We start from the raw sequence: 19,964 nt of genomic DNA, 5'->3' as shown, positions 1-19,964 counted from the left end.
TCTTTCCCCTTATACAGAATGGGAGGTAAAAGAGCTGAGAAGTGGGAAACCACGGAGAAGACATCTGATGTCAAGAAGGCTGATGCTAGTGGCAAGGTTGAAGGGGAAGTCCCATAGCAACTGATACCCAGTGCTAGTCTGGGGCATTGGCAGATAATCCTGATCTGCATGTATTCCAGGAAGGCCATGTACAAGAGGAAACACTCGGCCACTAAACCCAGGATTGAAAAGAAAAAGAAGCTTCACAAAATGCCTAGGAATTGCCTCGAAAGCTGTTGAGTCATGGCAAAAACCCTTCAGTCAGCATGTTGGAAAGCTGCGAGCTAGCATGACTCCTGGGACTATTTCGACCATCCTCCCTGGATGCCTCGGGGACAAGAGAGTGAAGCAGCTGAACAGTGACTTGCTGCTTGTGACTAGACCTCTGGTCCTCAAATGAGTTTTAATGCATAGAACCTACCAGGAATATGTTATCACCACCTCCACAAAAATTGATATTAGCAAAGTAAAAATCCCAAAATATCTCACGGATGCTTACTTCAGGAAAAAGAGGTTGCAGAAGCCCAAACACCAGGAAGGTGAGATCTTTGACACAGAGAAGGAAAAATACAAGAGTACAGAGCAGTGCAAGGTTGATCAGAAAGGAAATTAGGGCAAAAAATGGGGAGATACGGTATTTGTGGGACACAGATATAGTTTGTTATCTTTTGATGAGGATGTGTATAGTGTTCTCAACTGGATGATGTATGTCATGCTGGGTAAAGCCTCTTTACAATCTAAATGATGTATGACAATTGAATGTATAAATAATAATAATAATCATAAAATAATAAAATAAAAAACTAAAGAAAAATACTAAAAAGAAAAGAAAGCTGTGTATTTTACCAAAAATCAAAGCTGTTCCTCAGCTCCAAGGCTACTTGCTATTCATGTTTGCCCTTACAACTGGAGTTTATTCTCACAAATTGGTGTTCTAAATTTCTTGTCAAGTACCTAATTAAATAAATATATAATAAATAAATAAATGTGACTTTTAATGAAAGACACAAAAATTGCTTACTTAAGGAAAATAAAGCTCTATTAAAAGAGCATTTATACTTTCACTATAAGCTGCATACACTAACAATAATGGGTGACAACAGTGAGGCCAGACTCGTTAGCACTAACGTCTAGAAAAGAAAGTATTCAAGTGGGAAGGAAGTCCATTAAATCAAAGAGATTTGCTATTGGAAAAGTGATGAAATCTCCCAAATAAGACACTTCCAACAGAGTGGAATGAGGGAGTTTGCTGTAAAGCTTGGATTAAAAGTTTCATAGGGGTTGGCAGGTGGCATAATGGTTCCATTGTTGGACTCCCACGTAGTCAACTGCAGTTCAAGTCCCGGGCCCAGTGGTTTAAAACTCATGCTGGATGCGTGTGTGTGCGTGACCCAGATCTGGAGAGGAGAATGGACAAGAGAATGTGGTGTGTTCAAACTCCCTGAGCAGTGATTTCTTGCTTTCTGTCTCTCTGTCTCTCTGGTGAGTATATGTACCCTATAGCAAACATCTCTCAATAAAAGAAAAAAATGCTTGTTAAGAATTGATGAAAAGTAATAGCACCTCTTTTTGATCAATGGGACTGGGGAGAAATGTTCACATATTGAAATGCTCACATTGTAAGCTAAACAATGTGATTGAATGTATATACAAAAAGAAAGAAATTTTTAAAAAAGTAATAGCACCTCTAAGAGTTAAACCATCTAATTTACACAAATGGTGCACTTTAAGTTGTTGCACAAAAGAACAGACTTGTTATATGAAATTTTAAAAGCAATGTACAAACCATATAGAATTTATCTTGGAATACTGTTCATTGTCCACAAATTGTTCAGCTGACATCCATCTGTGTTGCTTCGTTTGAAGCATGATTGAGAATAGCTGTTGCCTGTATTTGAGGGGAAGAATTCTCGCAGATGGTGAGTATGGTTAAAGAGACTACCTGGGTAGAAAGGTAGATTGGAAATGTTCAGGCCATCTTGTGTTAAACACAGTCACCCTGGGGTATTTGTAAAACTTTTTTCTTTTCTGGGTGCAATCTAGCTAGAAAATGAAGACTGCTTGTGTTGATAATCCCTGTCTTTAGGCCAATTATTTTACATTTTGGTGCCTCAGTTTCCTTTTTTTGTGAAATGGGATAGTATCACTTGCTGCGGAGAGCTGTTGGGAAGGGTGGCTGTAAGGAAACAGTGTGAAGTGTGTGGTATATGTGCCCTGAGTTGACAATGACACCACCTTTCCTTAAAGATAAAGATGGGATATAACTGTCTACTATTTCAAACCTTGGCAGTATTGACATAGCTGTGCTATTTCCTAGCATGATAGCTTGCTTTTATATTGTAGGTTGCTCAGTAAAATACACTTGTCCTTCCTATAAAGATCTTTCAGTCTGGCTCCATAGTGCTGTGGTTAAGTTCTGTGCAGAGGGAACTGGATCCTACATGTCTGACTGTGGTTTGAATCCAGGCCCTTGTGAACTGAAACCCATGTCTGGCATGTGTGCATTCCTGGGACCTTGATCGGATAGAGAAATGGAGGTCCAAATGACTGTGAAGTGCCCAGAAGGTTTTATTATGGAGGGGTTGCTTGCTTTCTCTCTCTCCCTAGCACACACATGTGCCTTCTGGCAAGACAATAATAATAATAATATAATAATAATTATTATTATAATAATTAATAATAATTAAAACTTGCCTTATTTTGTCATTTAGTATCCAGATCATTCATGTCTCTGTTCGAAACCAGGTAAATGGTTTACCCCCAACCATTTACTGGCTGGAGAGATTACATGTGGTTACATGAAACCAGGTGACTGTTAAATTTTCACATGAATGAGAGCTCTGACTTCTGGGCTTTCAGTGTCTTGTTGCTCTGCTTCAGAAAGACAGATTTGGCACTGAATTCCAGCAATAAGTATTAGATTAGTAAATAAATAACACGTTATCATTTTCATGTGCTTCAATTTAACACAGCTCTAAAGACACTGTAACATTAATGTAGAGAGATAATAAAATTGGTCATGGTTGAAATGGGAGTGATTTATTGAATAATGAGTACTTTGCTTCCTTTTTAGGCAAAAATATGTGGGCTTTTCTTTTATAAATTTTAAGGACAGTGCCAGATTTTACTATCAAAAGTTTTACAATAATTTTATAAAGAAACTCATGAATAATATACAACTCTTAAAAGTTTCAGCTAATAAAGAGGGTGCTTATTAGAGGTGCAGGTACAAGCATGGGAAGTCTCTCGGCCAACATCTGTGATCGCGGATAGAATTCAGGAATGGGTATGCAGGGGCCACAGGCAATGGCTACTCCTTACACGTGTATCAGAGGTAACTTCCACGTGTTTTGTAAGAATGGGATTTTCTGATGAATTAAAAAAAGTCGAATTTCTACCACTGAGTTTTGTTTTCAGTAAAAAAGTTTACTCTAAAATCGCATTTTTTATCATAAGTGCAGGAAACATACTAAGTCACTTAAAATTTTATATCAAACTTCCCTTTCTTGCATAATAAATATTTCGACAAAATTTTTAAAAAAACCTTTATTTATAAATAGCAAATATTATTTCTATGAATTTGTATGGTATGATATATACTATGTAATGTAAGTATACAATATACATATTATTTTATAGATTTTAAAAATATTTTAATTCATAAATATTACAGTAAATAATTAAAATTAACTACAAATTAAAAAAAAAACTTTTAAACTTCTAGTGCTGTTGTAGTTAAGGTGCTGGACTCCCACATGGTCAATCATGGTTCAAGTCCCAAACCCACTGACTTGAAAATCACAGAGTGCATGTTTGTGTGTACACACCCAAAGTGTTGAGAGAATGGAAGAGAAGGGACTGTGGCATGGCCATCCCACTCGGGGAAGAGTTCTCATTCGCTCTCTCTCTCTCTTTGGTGAGTGCAAGTATCCTACGAAAAAAACTTAAAAATTGTTTTTAAACTTTTATTTGTAATAGTGCATACATAGCCATGCTAACGATGGAGAGAGAAAGGACTTAACAGGATCCTGTCACACCGTGATCCCTTTTCCAGCTCTCCAGTATGTCAGGTTCCTGGACACACGTATGCTCAGTGTGTTTTCAGGCCATTTCAGAGACCTGAACCCATGGCTGGTCGTGTGGCCTCCAGGACAGCAGTCCACGTGACGTAAATCCAGGCATTTGACACATATGCACACGGCTTCAATACTTAGCACAAACTCCTCTTATATAAATTGATATAGTCATGCTCTGAAATTTTGAACTACTTGGATGTGTGGTGTTTGCGACTTTCGGTTAGCATGTTTTCTTGTAGGGCAGCGCAGTAAGTGCTAGAATTTTTTTAAGGACACATTCAGTCTTAAATCTCTATCAACTTTGTAGATTATTCTCCAGCATGTATACTTTTAATGATGCTAATTTCTGGATATTTCTCATTTGTTCTTATCCACCATTCATTATCAAGCCTCTAGATGTTGTATTCCCTGCTTCATAGACCAAGGAGAATAAAGGAGAACATGTAAAAAAATATATGTTTATTAAGCTTATAAGTAGGGATAGGGTACATTTAGTTGATGGGAAGAGATAGAGTTGAGATTAAAAAAAATAGGATAAGAAATGGAAGGAAGAAAAGAGATAATTGAACATATGCCCCTTAAAGTTCATCTATGCAACTTCTAATTTGTGATGCTTAGCTGAATAGGTGCTCTTACCAGAGAAAGATAGAGTGTTAAAGTGAGAAATCACCCCTCCACTATTTTCCTCTCAGAATTTAGGGCATGCATGCACCCTGTTTGTTTTTCAGGCCACCGGGGACTGAGACTCGAACCACAGAGTTGGCCATGAGGAATCCAATGCCTTAACCTCTATGCCACCTGCTGGCCCCAACTAGGTACATTTTTAAGGGAAGCAATATGTGGTGAGGTAGCAATGAGCCAAATGCTCCTCTGTCTTTATGTGTATGTGTGTGCATGTGTATGTGAGTGAATGTGTGTGAGTGAATGTGTGCATGTGTGTGTGTGTGCATGTGTGTGTGAGTGCATATACACACATACCGAACAACTGTCTATACTTAATATCTATTGTACTAATCAACCCAGTTATATTAACTTTTCCCTGAATATTAGGTGCTATGTTTATTCTCTTCTGAACAAAATAGAATATACTTTTTCATGTGAAAGTTGGATTAGTACAGAACTTAGTATGTTATTTATTGTAAGTATGACTGAGAAAAATTAAGTAGAGAGACCAAATAGAAATGCTAATTTCAGGTTTGAATTAAAGAATAAAGCATCTATTGTAATAAAACCATTGGTGATTATACTAATCCAATATAACATCTGGAAACTCTTAATCTTTTATCTCTTAGTAATTACTTTTACATATCTGGTAAGAAGTGATTAAATGGCTGACTTGGTATATTTCATACTGGGAGTCGCCTTCAGCTTTTGCTGTGTGGTATGTCAGGAGCAATCTAAATCTTGCCATTCACTTCTGGTCCAGCCAATAGGATTTATCATATGAAAAAAATACATAAACATGGTAGCAACTGGCTCAGACAAAGTCTACATTAGGAGAAATGGTGGTATCCAACCTCTAAAAGGCTTCTCAGCAGTCACCTAAACTACCCAGAGAGAATGGGTTTGAGGAAGGAGGGTGGTGGGGGAGGTACATGTGGGTGAGTGTGTGGGGGGGTGGCACCTCGTCGGCACTGAGCTCAGTGAAATCCTTCCATGAGCTTTGCACCTCTTCAGTTGAAAAACATGCTTTAGTTTTCCTTTAGTCTACCTACGCTGCATGATGTAAGGCTTAGTTGGTGGTTTACCTATTCAGGTCTGTGTACACACTGGTGGGGAGAAAAACAATAAACGAAGATTTAAGAATTTTTTTCTTTGCATTAAAAACTTGTGAGTGTTAAGTTTATAGTTTAAGGTTTTTTTATTTTTAAAGAAAAACTTAAAAAAAGGGAAGTACCATTTAACAGACAGAAAAATATAAAGTTCTGTTAAAAAACTTCTGATTTTTGCTTTATAAAAACAAAAATTAAAAGAAAAAATCTAGAAGTCATTCCTTAATGCAAGGTTTGTAAAGTCTTGAGAATGAAACAAAATTTCTCTGTGTAGTAAACTCCATAATAATGCTTTAAACTAAACACTAGAATAAACTAGAATAGGATAGCATAGCAGCTCAGCCAGAAAAACAAAACAAAGCAAAGCTTTTTGTTGGGAATGTACTTTAATACACTGATAATAGTTGATAATTATTAAACGTGTATGCCTCTGTGAATGATCTCATTCAATCATTGTAGGCAGGTACTATTATCCTCGTTTTAGCAACAGATGAAATAAGGCTTACAAAGTTTAAGAAAATTGCCAAAAATCACACAACTCAGCAGAGGTAAAGTTAATTTACAATATACAGGCTTATGTGATTCTAATAATTTAAGATTTTAACATGTATGAATAAATAGTGCTTCTATACAACTCTTGAGTCTGCAAAGTTGGCTGAGCCACGGAAGATAAAAATATCATTCCCGGGACTAGCAGTTGGTGTAATGGCTATGTCGCTGGACTCCCATGTAGTTGACCACAGTTCAAGTCCTGGACCTGGTGGCTTAGACTTGTGATGGGTGCATGTGAGTGCGTGCCCAAGATCCCAAGAGGGGAATGGAGGAGAAGGGATTGCAGCGTTGTCACCCCCCTTGGGGGGTGATTTCTCGCTTTCTGTCTCTCTGTCTCTCTCTCTGTCTTCCAGGCGAGTACACACACCCTACAGAAAAACAACAACAACAACAACAACAATACTCTCTCAAAAAAAAAAAAATATCATCCCCAAAGTTACTGCTCCACACAACCCAGCAGAAGAAGCAGGTCTGTAAGCAAACGCACTGATGTAATAAAGTTATGCACCAGGGCCTATGGGACATGGAAGAGGAAGTGATTGATTAGCACTGCAGGAAGTGGGGAACATTTCACAGTGGGGATATTTTGTGCCTTTTTATGATGTCTACTTTGAGGAGCAACCAATTAATTTATTTCTAAAAGCTGGTATCCAGGGAGACATTTCCTGTTTTTGACTTACCTTTCCTAAGGTAAGGACACGGAGTACGTGTTCATAAATAAGATTTAATAGGGAGAACGTGTTGCTTCTGGAAAACGGTGCCTGGTTTTTTTTTTTTTTTTTTGAGAGATTTTCACTGTAGGGCGCGTGCGCTCGCCAGACAGACAGAGAGAGACATAGAGACAGAAAGCGAGAAATCACCCCCCAGGGGGGATGGTCACGCCGCAATCCCTTCTCCTCCATTCTCCTCTCGGGATCTTGGGCACGCACGCACACGCGCCCGGCGTGAGTTTTAAGCCACCGGGTCCGGGACACGAACCGCGGTCGACTACGTGGGAATCCAGCGACATAGCCATTATGCTAACTGCTGGTTCCCAACGGTACCTGTTTTTAAGGGCTGTTGCCAAACTACCAGGAGCTGGCTTGTATCTGACGGAGAACGCGTGGTGTGTCTGGCTACTTCCAGCTGCCATTCACCTGAGACCGTGCACGTCGAGTATTAGGAAGACGAGCTTGAACACAAGCAGGCTCCTTTCTACTTTCGTCGTGAATTTCTGTATTTTAAAAAACTTGCTACAGAGCCTCTTATTAAAACCACAATTTGGAGGACATTACATCATAGAAATTTAAATAGAAAATCACAATGGAAGTGGTCTTTATACAGTGCAAACTTCAAACTGAACGGTAATAAGTAAAAATAGAGGGTAAATGTTGAGCGAAGAGCAATACATCCTTTGATTTTGCTAGCCAACCCATGGCAGAAGTCTATTCACCATTTTTGGAAGGTTACGTCATTCTAATTGCCTGTTTGCATCCTGTCCCGAGAAAAGGGAGCGACAGACGCCCTTCTCGCCGCATCGCTTGCCTTCGTGAGATTAATCAGGCGTGCTTCAGTGCTGAAGCTGGTGGTCTGTAGTTTAACTGCAGACTTGCGGAGGATGGAGGGAGTGAGAGAGCCAATTCAGAGTCGGTATTTGAATATTAATCAGCTACCACTTTTCAAAAGGCATACCCAATCATCTTTGATTAAAAGAGTGAAGTAATTGAAGATTTTTGAAACGAGGCTAAGGAGATCCCATATCATGTCTGTGAAAGTAAGATTATGTATCACAGTCCCAGGAACTGGCTCACTGGGCACCATGTTTAGCTCACATTCTCAGCTCTCCTTCTCATGGCAGTTTATGGAAGAACTAATCCCAGAGGGAAAGCAGCAGGTGGAGAGAAGTCAGAAATTGAGCTAGCAGGTTAAAGGAACAGCACTTCCTGCACTTGCCACAATAAAGACTACCAAGAACAAGTGTCTGTGCTCCATAAAGATGATCCGAAAGCAAGAAGAGAGAAGGCCACAGAGACCTAACCAGAGTGGGCTACGTGTGGGACCAGACACTAGTCCTTCGCTAGTTGAGAGATTTCCATTAGGGTCACCCTCACAGAGGAGGATGTGGTTGGTGTCATCACTTCCTGTGTCCTTTACAAGGCATTGCTGCTTCATTTCCGCAGTCAACAAAGATTCACTGCGTGCCTGAGTCCACCCAGTGCATACGTGGTTTTTACCAGTTTGATTTCTCATCTTCAATAAATGCTTTTATTAATCTGTACAAATCCTGATTTAAGTACCCTGCAATATAGTTTATCACTTCAATATGCTGAGTAGTGGTTAAAAGTGAAGGTGAGAGCCCTTAACTAAGAAAAACTTGGTAAATTAACCTCTCATTCTTGTGTCTTTTATTCCCTCTCCTCCTGCCTGTTTGCTCTCTCTCTCACTCCCTTTCTTCCCTTTCCTTTGCTTTCTTTTGATTTCTAATCTTTGCGTGCTCCTCATGCTCCCAGCACATTTCCTAAGGCCTTAGAGCTAACAAGACAATGGTATCAATATTAAAACAAATGGGAGGGATTCAACATTTTTTTCTGACTCAGTAGTTCAACTTCACGTTTTCTTCCCTTCCACAGTTTAGGTTTCCCTAAGTCTAGAGATCACAGCTCTAATATGCGTGTCATATACACATTTTTCATAAATGCAAGGGAAGTTAGAAAAGTATAAATAGAAAGTTACCTTCTAATACAAATCAACCATTCTTATTTTCTGGCAGAAAGAGAATAGTATTTATTCACCACTCTTGCATGAAAAGGTGCATAATTCAAACTACTGCAAGCCACTTAGGGGTAGAGATTTTAAACAATAGGTGCTTAGTACTTAGAACAACTTGTTCTTGTTAAAAACTCATGATTCCTTTTCTGACTCTTTTGATTCCAGACTACTGGAGTACAATAGGGAACCACAGTAACTTCCTATTTCAGAGCACCCTCTGGGAGGATGTGGCTGAAGCAGGCAGCTTCTATTGCACTGTTTGTCCAACCATCTGGTAGACAAAAGATAGTTTATGTCTGTCTTCAAGAGCGTGTCAGCAATGGATGACTGAAGTGAATACAGGGAAACTTACTAAGCGCGGAGCTTGGGAAGGTGACAGGCAATCGAAGTTAGAGGTAAGTCTTAATACAGAATGGATTTGTGTTCACATCATGATTTTCTTTTTTTTTTTAATTTGAGGAAATGCAGAGTTTCTTAATGAGTCTTAGCCTATTAAACTTTAAGTATGTATAACTTCCTCCTTTGCCTTTGAATAAAAGCCTACTGAATTAATTCATATTGACCTCGGCTTCAATTAGAATGTCAAAAATAGGATGAAAAAATTCTAAAGATAGATATTTTATTCCTCAGTGTTACCTGAGGCTTAGTCGACGATATAACACCCACACTGCCAGAGTTTCAGGTTGTGACATCTGTGATGGTAGGTCATTGGTGGACAGTGTTTTCCTTTGCATGAAGGAGAGTTGATACCACTTCAAGGACAACATAGAGGAAGCGAGACCACATAGGACGACCGTACGTTTAAATGTAGTTTCGTGGAAAAAACAGAGATGTGTGCAGGAGGGTGCTGAGGCTCTGTGTTTCTATTTTTATTTCTTCCGGTTTCAGTGGTTTTACTCTTCCCTGAATCTATGAGGACAGAGCCTCAGAATGTAAATCAAGTTAAAAAAAAGTTGCAAAAAAATATCTATTCGACGACTGCAATAAGATATATAGCCCCAGCTAGGTGCTACTTTATAGGATGCCTAAGTTAGACTTGTGTTCATGGAAATGTATACATCATCTGTGTTTGCTATGAAAATATTTAGATTAATTAAGATCCTTAGTAATTCAATAAAATGTGGGGGGAAAACATTATAGAAAGCAAACATAGATACCAGAGACAATGTGGGAGGAGAGTGGGAGATGGCAGAAGGTAAGAGATAGGGAATCAAGGATGGGGGGAAAAAGCAAAACATACAGGAAACCAGAAACGGAAGATTATTTGTTGACAGTAACATGCATGTTGATGTGCTTGATTGAGACAATATACAGTGTATTCTGGATGGAAAATCTCATTTCGTATGTTGTAATGTACAGTGAATGAATGCAAATAAATAAATTTAAAAAAAAAAAGAAAAGAAAAACTATCGAGGCTCCTTGCCCTCCTTTCATTGTGACTCCCATGTCAGAACAAAAGAATAAAATAATCACCATTGCCAAACATCACCTAAAAGTTTATATCTACATTATTTACAAGTCTTCTATCTCTACCTGTCATCTTTCTACGTCTATTTATCTATCTGATATGTATGTTTTTGTATCTATACCTGCACATACATCTCTCTATGTAAAGCAATAATGCAGGGGTTATACAAAATGATAAAATGTATTTCTCTAATGGTAAGCCATACAAAAAGTAAATCCATGGTCTAGTGAAATGTAATTTACATCAAGTATATTCTACATATATTTGACTTGCAGTAATTGCCTTAGTCTATGTGTATTTTTTATTATACATAAACCACCAATAACAACCAAACAGAAAAGAATGAGATATCGAGATCATATAAGTACACTGTTCATTGTAATAGATAAGGTATTTCAAGCTTTAACTTAGCTGGAAACTAAAATTAGTGAGATAAATCACAGAGCATTCCAGTCATTGGTATCTATTTTATTATGTAAATACACATTGGTCATCAAGGAGTCTCTGTTAATGTTTTAAGAATATCTCAATGCATTCTAATTTTTGTGGTGGTTGTTGGATGGATATGAAATTATTCCTGAAGTTGTGCCTCAATCTAAATCTGAGCTCTCCCTTTAGAGAAAAGTTTCCCTTATGCAGCCATGAAAACAACAGTCTTTTATTTTCTGGAGTTACAGGCCAAATGATTGACAAAACCCAAAGTTACCCTCAAGATGTTTTTATCCCCTTATTATTTGTATTAATGTCTCACTTTATTTTTGCCTAGAAATGTCATACTTTGTCTTACTCAAACATTGCATAATTTCAGCTTTTTCAAGCAAATATAAATATGTATACATGTGTGTTTAGGTTTAACTACAATCAGTTTGCACTGTAAGCATGGTTTCTGATTATTTCTAGGCACAGGAATGAACAAGATGCATCTTTTGGGATCGTGACTCAGGCATAGGAAGAAAGTCGCTGCTGTCAGTGGAGGAAGCAGATGCAGGAGAAGCTCGTGTTCTCTCTCTGTTCCTTGAAATTCATAAACCAGTCTTTGCTTTTCTTAACCCTCAAATCCATATTCTGTTTAGGGATTTCTCATGCAAATCACTAATTCATAAAGGTAATGACTACTTAAATACAGATTGCTAAGAGAGTTCATTTAAAATATTAGGTACGGTTGCCTTTGGTGACCAAAAACATTATGACTTCTATTCCTTGCAGAAAATATCCTTACCTGTTCATTCTCATTGATCAAATTCCACTGGTCTAGGCTTGAAACCCTGGAAGCAAATATTGCTATAAAAATACTTACAAATTTCAGTTTGCTTGCAATGGAAATTTTTTTTCATTTTTTAAAAAAATATATTTAATTACTGTATATCTTTACAGAGTACAACATGGTTTTTCTCAGGATGAATACAGTGTATATTAGTTAAGTCAAAGACATTACCATGAACATCATCAGTAGACAATTTTTCTTTCTTATCTATTAAATGTGTTACTCATTCTTTCCCCTGATTCCCTCCATCCCACACCCCATTGCCCATCCCCTATTTACTCCTCACACTGCCTTTAGAATCTACAGTTGTCCTCCCTGCTATTTTACCATCCAATCTTTCAGTTTCTGACCCAGAGTGTAGATATGTGGTATATATTGAATGAGGACATACAATGCTTGTCTTTCATAGTCTGACTTGCTTTGCTTAGATTAAATGTTCTATATTCATCCACTTTGTATCAAATGTCAGAGGCAACAGAAATATTTTGCGTTAAACCATTTAGTGTTGTTCATGTAAGTCAAAGCTAAAGTGTGGAAGAAAATAGCTATTCTGGATATCTACCCATGAAGGTCATAACTGGTAATTCTCTCACTTGAAATTGATTGGGGACATATTGTTTCAAGCTGATGGTGCTAGATCAATGTTTACTAGGTGTCTCAGGCCTTTTTTTCTGCCTTATTATTATTATTATTATTATTATTATTATTATTATTATTTTAGTTTCTGACTTCCTCCAATGTCAGTCAGCTATAACTGCTTGTAGCATGCTTTATTTGAAGGATAAGATTATACATTTTAAAACATAAAGGAAGAGATATGAAGATAACTGCCAAAGCTGAGGTTTCTGCTGTTGTTGATCAAATACCTGTTATCATTTAATTTATTAATCTGGCAAGTCATTCCAATGCTATTAATTGACCATTTAGCTTTAGGATAAATACAAAAACAAAGTATTTATACTTAACTCCTTCTACCATATACTCTCTCCAAATAGTTTCTGAGGCAAGGCTTCGGCTAAAACTTAAAATGTGTGGGGTAAGATTTAAAGAGCATTTTATGAGCAAGTCTGAAGTTAGTCTCCTGAACTATATTTAATTCTCTATTAAGGAAAAAAAAGGATTCTAAAAACGAAATCTCTGTAAAACACAGCATGAAAAAGATCTCAGCATTCAGTTCTAGATTCTGAAGAATGTGCTTGTACAGTGTCTAAGTCAAGTTGGGTCTACAGCTCTCAGAGTAGATTGTGGAATAATTTTTTGCCATGAATGTATGAAATTATAGCTTTAATAAAGCCACTGTAAATATCAGAGCTCCCGCTTGGGCTAGTGACAGCTGATATGTGGAGATGAAGGAAAAGTAAGCAATGCACATGCCAAGCAATTTGCAGGACTCCTGGCCTCCCTGGAGGAAGCTAATGTGGTGCTGCTGTGCTAGAGTAAGTCACTTGCCTTGCAAACTGTAGATTTCTCCCACGCTGTTCTGACGAGTGATGTGGTGCCAGTACGCACTGCGAGGAAGAGATATCGATTTGGATAATGTCATTGGTTCAGTCAAGCTTGTCTGAAGCTAAAAGATAAAAAAAAAAGGCATCTTAGACTTTAGTTAAAATATTAAACTAAAATCTGCTCTTTCAAACATTGAGGGATAAAAATGGGTGACCTAGAACAGAGTCTGTTATTCATACCTGCATCATCCTCTACTTAAGGATAACTTTTTAGATGGTAGAATAATTACTCAAAAATATGACACGAATACTTGTAAACAATTGAATTGAGCTCATTAATTAAGAACAGAACATTAAGATGGTTGAACAAATTCCAAGGAGAATTCCAATGACTTATAACCATCGTCCAGGGCAATGACCGATGCATTCCACCAGACAAATGCATTTGTGTTTGCATGGGTAAGAGTTATTTGCATTACTTGCTGTAATATGATTTACAGAATCATAAAATAACTCGAAACATGAAGGTACAAGGTCCTTGAGAAACAGATGCCCCAGAAAGGTGCCAAACACAGGATACCCACTAATCTTGTCCCTTTCAGTTTCTTAAGATTTTTTCCTGGACATCTCCTCCCACCATACACAATGGCTATTTTCTCACATAGATCTTTTTCATGCGACTGTGATGAGACTCTTTCCATATGTTATATTTTGAGAAAAGGTGATACAGGTGTTTCATTTTTTCTTATTTGAAATGTACATTGAAAGGTTAGCTGGGAAGAACCACACACTGTCCCATCACTGTTCAGGCAAAGGCGATCATACTTTGAATTGCACTTTCAGAAAAGAAAGCTATTTTTATTGATACACAAGAGGCTCTAGAAAACAGAGACATAGTTTTATTTATTTGGTTTTAGTAAATATTTCTCTGGCACAACCAGAGCCAATATCCCCTTTTGATAGACAACGGACAATAGCCTAATAAAAATTTTACATTTCCCCCTTATCTAATGTCTGTCTCTTGGAAAAACTTGGAGTTGCAAAGAACTCTTCCAAATCTAGCTGCAGAGTGCCTTCCTGCTCACTGCACTGTGCACTTTGCCTCTGTGCCCGCATGTCTTGTCTCTGACACTGATACATCATTTACAAATCTGCACCAGCACTGGACTCAGCTCTTACCACCCTACACGTAAGATGCTACTAGGAAAGAACCCTGGATGCTATCATGGAAACTTTAGATCCACTTGAAACTAAGAGGTCTTTACATTTTCATGGGCAGTGTAGTCAAAGAGATTGAACATATTTATTTGATTTTAGTTTCTTGGCAGTGAGGCACTTCCAGAAGTGCTACGTCTTATCACAAAAGTTCTATGTTGAGGTGATTTTTCTAAGAAGACGGCTCCAAAGACTAAAACGAAACCCAATTTTTATAATTTTTGAAATCAGTATACTTTGGAGTTTTCACCTTACTACAATAGGTGCATTATCCACATCCACACCCCATGGTTGACGTACAAAGAAGACAAATATGTGGGTTATAACAGAGCAGGGCTTTCAGATGCTTTGGGATGCTCGCTAAAATGCAAGTTCCTGGTTTTAACCCATGTGTAAGAGGTGGAGAATCTGTATGTTGGTGGGATGGTGGGAGAGGGAACTATGGATGTTACAAATACACTAAATATCTTTTTGCGGACTGAAGTCCATCACCTCATACTGTAAAGGAATAGAGGCCAGGCTCATTTCGTGACAGTGTTATTGGGAGAAAAGAGCTTTGGCCTTTAAAGCCAATTCTCCATATGGTGTGTAAACTTAATTAAACATATAAATCTTTAATTTGTATCAGCAATGCTCATTAATAAGATCAATTAAGCCATAAAGGGAATCTCATATTAATCAAGCCAAGTCTACAGTCTACTCTTTATTCTTTTTCTAATGTATTATAATTTGTTTGTTATTTACTATACAATAGATCATCGGTGGTAAATTAATCCTTCCAACATTTGATTAAGGTATTTTCCTTCTATTCTTTTATTCTGGGAAACATTTTCCTTCCCAAATGGTCAGTGTTAAGAATCATGGAAACACAGAGAACATATTTTGTTTGCAGAAAACAAATAACCAAGAGCCACTTGAGACTAATTCTCTCAATACAATTTCCATCTGAGTCACCTGCATGTTTCTCACCCCATGTTGCTCGGGATCTCAATCTTGACTGTTTCCAAGACTAGGATGTCTTCAATGATATCCAACTTCTTTGTTTATGTCCCTGGTGCCTCTCTATTCTACTTCCATATTTAATTGCCAAAAAAGGAAAATTTATTTAAAAACTTAAGTGTGGATATTCTCAAAATCTTTGCCAGAAATATGAACTTTGTCTACTACATCTTAGAGGTATAAATGTTCTCCTAGATAATAGAGAATCCACTCACCATTCATAATTTTGAACTGAGTACCATTATGACCTAAATCGTATTTCTCTTGCCACCTCCTCCCTGAGCCCATGTGTTGGAACTTTAAGCCCCAATGTGAGTATATCACAATGTGAGTATATTTGGACATAGAGTCTATAAAAAGGTTAACTAAGATGAAATGAATCATAAAGTTGGGACCCTAATCCAATAGCACTATTGTCCTTTCAAGAAGAGAAAGGAAAACTAAGGATAAACATGCATGAGAAAAGCCGTGAGAAAGCACAATAAGAGGATGGCCATTTGCAGACCAAGATGAAAGACCTCAGAGAAACCAACCCTGGTGCCATCTTGATTTTGGACTTCCAGCCTTGAGAACTGTGAGGAATATATTTCAATTGTTCAAGCCACTCAATCTCTGGTATTTTTGTTATGGCAGTCCCAGATGACTAACACACGTCCTCTGTCCTATAAACAATTTGATAGATGATATAGATTATATCTAATTTATGCGAAATTTTTATTGTATTATGAACTTTAAGCCATGCATTAAAAATTGGCCATTTGGATATGCACAGTGACTGAGATAATGTGACAATATTGCAAATATTTTTATTAGAGAATTTGGTTGGTTCTAATTGTAAACCCTTGATAAAACTTCTCTTTAATGAGCACATTCAGTAAGAGGGCATACAAAAATCATCCTTAACTATTTTCATATTCTAATAATGCCATAATTAATAGCATTAAGATAAAACTCAAACCTTACAATGCTGTAGGAATTTCTTTATTGAAAGAACAATACATCAATTTGACCAGAATGATTTTCAGGGTCATAAAAGCTTATCTACCTAAAATTATACAGGACAACTTGTATTTCTATTGTAAACAAATCTATATTTACATATATAAAAGAGAAAACTGTTATGAGACCATTTCTAAGGAACTGTATAAAAGAAGTTGAACAAAATAGATGAATACATGTCTTCAGAGTTCTTTTGTTCCTTCTCTGAGAGGATAGGCTAGATTGATTCTTTTGGTGGCCTTAGTCTGTAAAAAGTTCCTAAAGAAACTTCAAAATTCGGCAAAACTTTGTGCTAGAACCCCCTCAGAATTTAACCATAGACTTGCTGGCATCCAACACGCATCTGCTTCTCCTTGTGCAACAGGTTAGGATTTGGAGAGGCTGTTTCAGCATAGATGCAGAGGTCAACTAGCTATAAGAGCAGTGAATTCAGTCCTGGCCACCGCTGTCACCATTGCCTGGCACTTTAGCTCTCTGGGTTCCATTCTAACAGCTGACAGTTTGCTGAGATACAGACAGTGAATCAGAGGTTGTTTATTTAACATTTGCAAAGACTAGAGATCACAGCTCAACTGACTCCAGAGAGTAAAGACATTTGTATTCTATTTTAGAGCTGCAACCATCACATCTCACAAAGCCCACAGCCTAAGAGAATGATTTGTGCTGAAGTGTGCCATGTGGAGATTAAGTTAATACTCTACTTGAGTATCACACAGATAATTGCTATTCTGTCCTTGGGTTGATAAGAAAGGAACCCCAAAAGAAAAGAACTTATATTTAGAGAACTCTCATAAAGACACAAACAAGGCTAGACTGCTCTGCCCTTTCACATCTAGACAGTAAATAAATAATTATTTATTTATAAACACCTGAGTTTTGTACATGACATCTCAGCACCACTTCCTACTGCAACCCTCATCCCTCCTCTCCCCTGAACATCAGGAAGCTCTTTTGAACACACTTAATTGAAAGGCAGGTATCAGGAAACATTCCTTCTGGGTCACTCATGATTTTGGACTTCTCGTGACAACTTGTGTTCTTTTCACTGGAGTCTGTATAGCCAACAACCTTAGAAGATGAGCATCTTCCTCCAGGAAAAAAGGGCAGAATTGTTTCCTGGCCAGGATCACAGGTAACGTCTTCCTCTAAGGCAAGGGTTGGGCAGGTTTGCCAACAGCCACCTTACAGGATTGAGAGTCCTCTAAAGGCAAGATTCTCAGCTATGGCCTTACTTAGCATCCTGGGAACTTTGGGAACAGTGAAGCTGGTAGAACGTGAGATTGTAATGTGTGCTGTACCATTCATAACAAAGTCCTTTGTCTCTGACCCAGGTGTCCTGTTTCCTTCCAGCAACCATGTGTGGCAGGCAAGAAGGGGTGGAGGTGGTCACATCTTCCTCCTTTTGCCTATCTCTGCAATGTCTTCTCTCTCTGCAGCTGGAGTCTGCATTATCTTATTACATTTCCTCTACTGAACTGTCTAGCACAGGCTCTGTCCACTTCAGTGGACTCTGACAAACGTAAAGAACTATCTTGCTATGTCCCAAATGTTTCAATATGTACACACTCAGAGGCTTTTCAATTATCTCTGCTCTTTTGATATTAAAATGAACAAGTCCCATTACTAAAGAATTTTGGGAAAAAATTTTAAAAATATTTCTGTTAACATTCCACCTAGGGACCTTTAGGACCATAGTTTTCCAAAGAACCATTAATTCTCCTAGGTCATCAGTACTTATATTTTAATTTTAAAAACCATCAAATTCAGAGTTTAAAAAATAATTGTATCTCTTTTCATATCCTCAATTTATATATTTGAGTTTTACTTTCAATATATTTTTCTATATGTTTTATCTTTTAGAGAGACTGGGTAGTTTTTACTTATGTAAAGAATTCATATTTCTCAGTTTTTTTATATATTACATCTTGCTCTTGACCTAATTAATTTCTATCTTCTGTTTTCCTTATTTTTGTGGTCTTTTCTACCTTCTCAAATTAAGTATTTATAATTATAATCTTTTTTGGTGTAATGAAATTGTTGCTGAAGGATGCTTTGTCTATTTTCCAGTTATTTGATAAACAGAATAAAAATTATTCCTTCCTGGGACCAGAAGATGGAGTAATGGTTACATTGCTGGACTCCTCCATAGTTGACCGTGGTTCAAGTCCCAGACCCAGAGGCTTGCATGCCCAAGATCCCGAGAGGCGAATGAAGAAGGGACTGCGGCATGACCATCCCCTCAGGGAGTGATTTATTCCTTTTGGCCTCTTTGCCTCTCTGAGAGCACACACTCTCTATAGCAAAAATCTCTCTCTCTAAAAAAAATTATTCTTTCCTAATATTATGTAATTGTAGTTTTTATATAAAATATCACTTGTATATATTTTGTTAAGGCACTGCTTGTTTATGCACATTTTATTAATGCATTGTAGGTAGCCAGAGAATGTGGGTTGAGTAGTTTCTATATATTGAAATTTGTTTCTTAATTCTTATATATATATATATCCAATTTCTATACATGTTTTATAAATACTTGAAAAGATTCACACATTGATCATTTTGATAGAGTCTCCTTCTCTCTTTCTTTCCACACACACACACACACACACACACACACACAGACACACATGGAGACACTTTATTCATTCTGTATTTCCTTCTCTATGTATTTATTTAATTTGTAAATCTATTTTATCACTATATAAAGGTGTTTATTTTTAAGGACTAGTTAGCATATTCCTGCCTGTTTTGTTGGGTGTATATTTAAGTACTTTTAACTTGGTTCTAATTTATAATCCTATATATAATCCTATATGGGTAATTTATAAACCTCCATATTTATGGGATACAATGTGATGTCATGATTTATGAATACAATGTGAAATAATTACCTTATCCATCACCTCAAATACTTAACATAATTTTTGTGTTGAGAATTTTTAAAATGTACTCCCTTGACAATCTGCAATGCAGAATATGCTATTATTAACCGAATTCACCGTGGTCTGCAAAAGATCTCGAAGAAAAAATTTATTCTTCTGTCATTCTGTACCTTTTGATGATCATCTCCCCAGTCTTCTCCCCACCCCCAACTTCTGCAACCACCATTCCGCTTTCTGCTTCCATGAGTTCAATTGTTTTTGATTCCATGTATAAGTGAGCACCTGCATCTGTGCCTGGTCATTTCACTTAGTGAAAGGTTCTGCAGTTTCACCCATGTCATTGCAAACAACAGATTGCAATTATGTAATTATTTTTTGTGGCTGAAGAGTATTCCATTGTATACATATGCTACATTTTCTTTATCTATTTATATGTTGATGAACCCTGAGACTGATTTCTATAACTTAGTTATTTTGAGTAGTGATTTTGGAGTGCCTACACCTT

At 37.2% G+C, this 19,964-nt stretch overlaps 1 protein-coding gene across 1 annotated transcript in view; it reads right to left on the bottom strand.

Moving 5' to 3' along the window:
- The window catches only part of DOK6 (docking protein 6), a 293,919-nt gene that overhangs the window by 73,367 nt on the left and 200,588 nt on the right, over positions 1 to 19,964 (bottom strand). The window contains exon 7 of the mRNA XM_006147231.1: positions 13,369 to 13,486. Within this exon, the coding sequence (XP_006147293.1) occupies positions 13,369 to 13,486 (118 nt within the window). The remainder of the gene's footprint in view (positions 1 to 13,368; positions 13,487 to 19,964) is intronic.

Source organism: Tupaia chinensis, unplaced genomic scaffold (assembly GCF_000334495.1).
Source record: "Tupaia chinensis unplaced genomic scaffold, TupChi_1.0 Scaffold000206_1, whole genome shotgun sequence".
NCBI classification, from domain to species: domain Eukaryota; kingdom Metazoa; phylum Chordata; class Mammalia; order Scandentia; family Tupaiidae; genus Tupaia; species Tupaia belangeri.
Note: the sequence above shows the minus strand (reverse complement) of the source record. Positions and strands in the feature narration are given on the sequence as shown.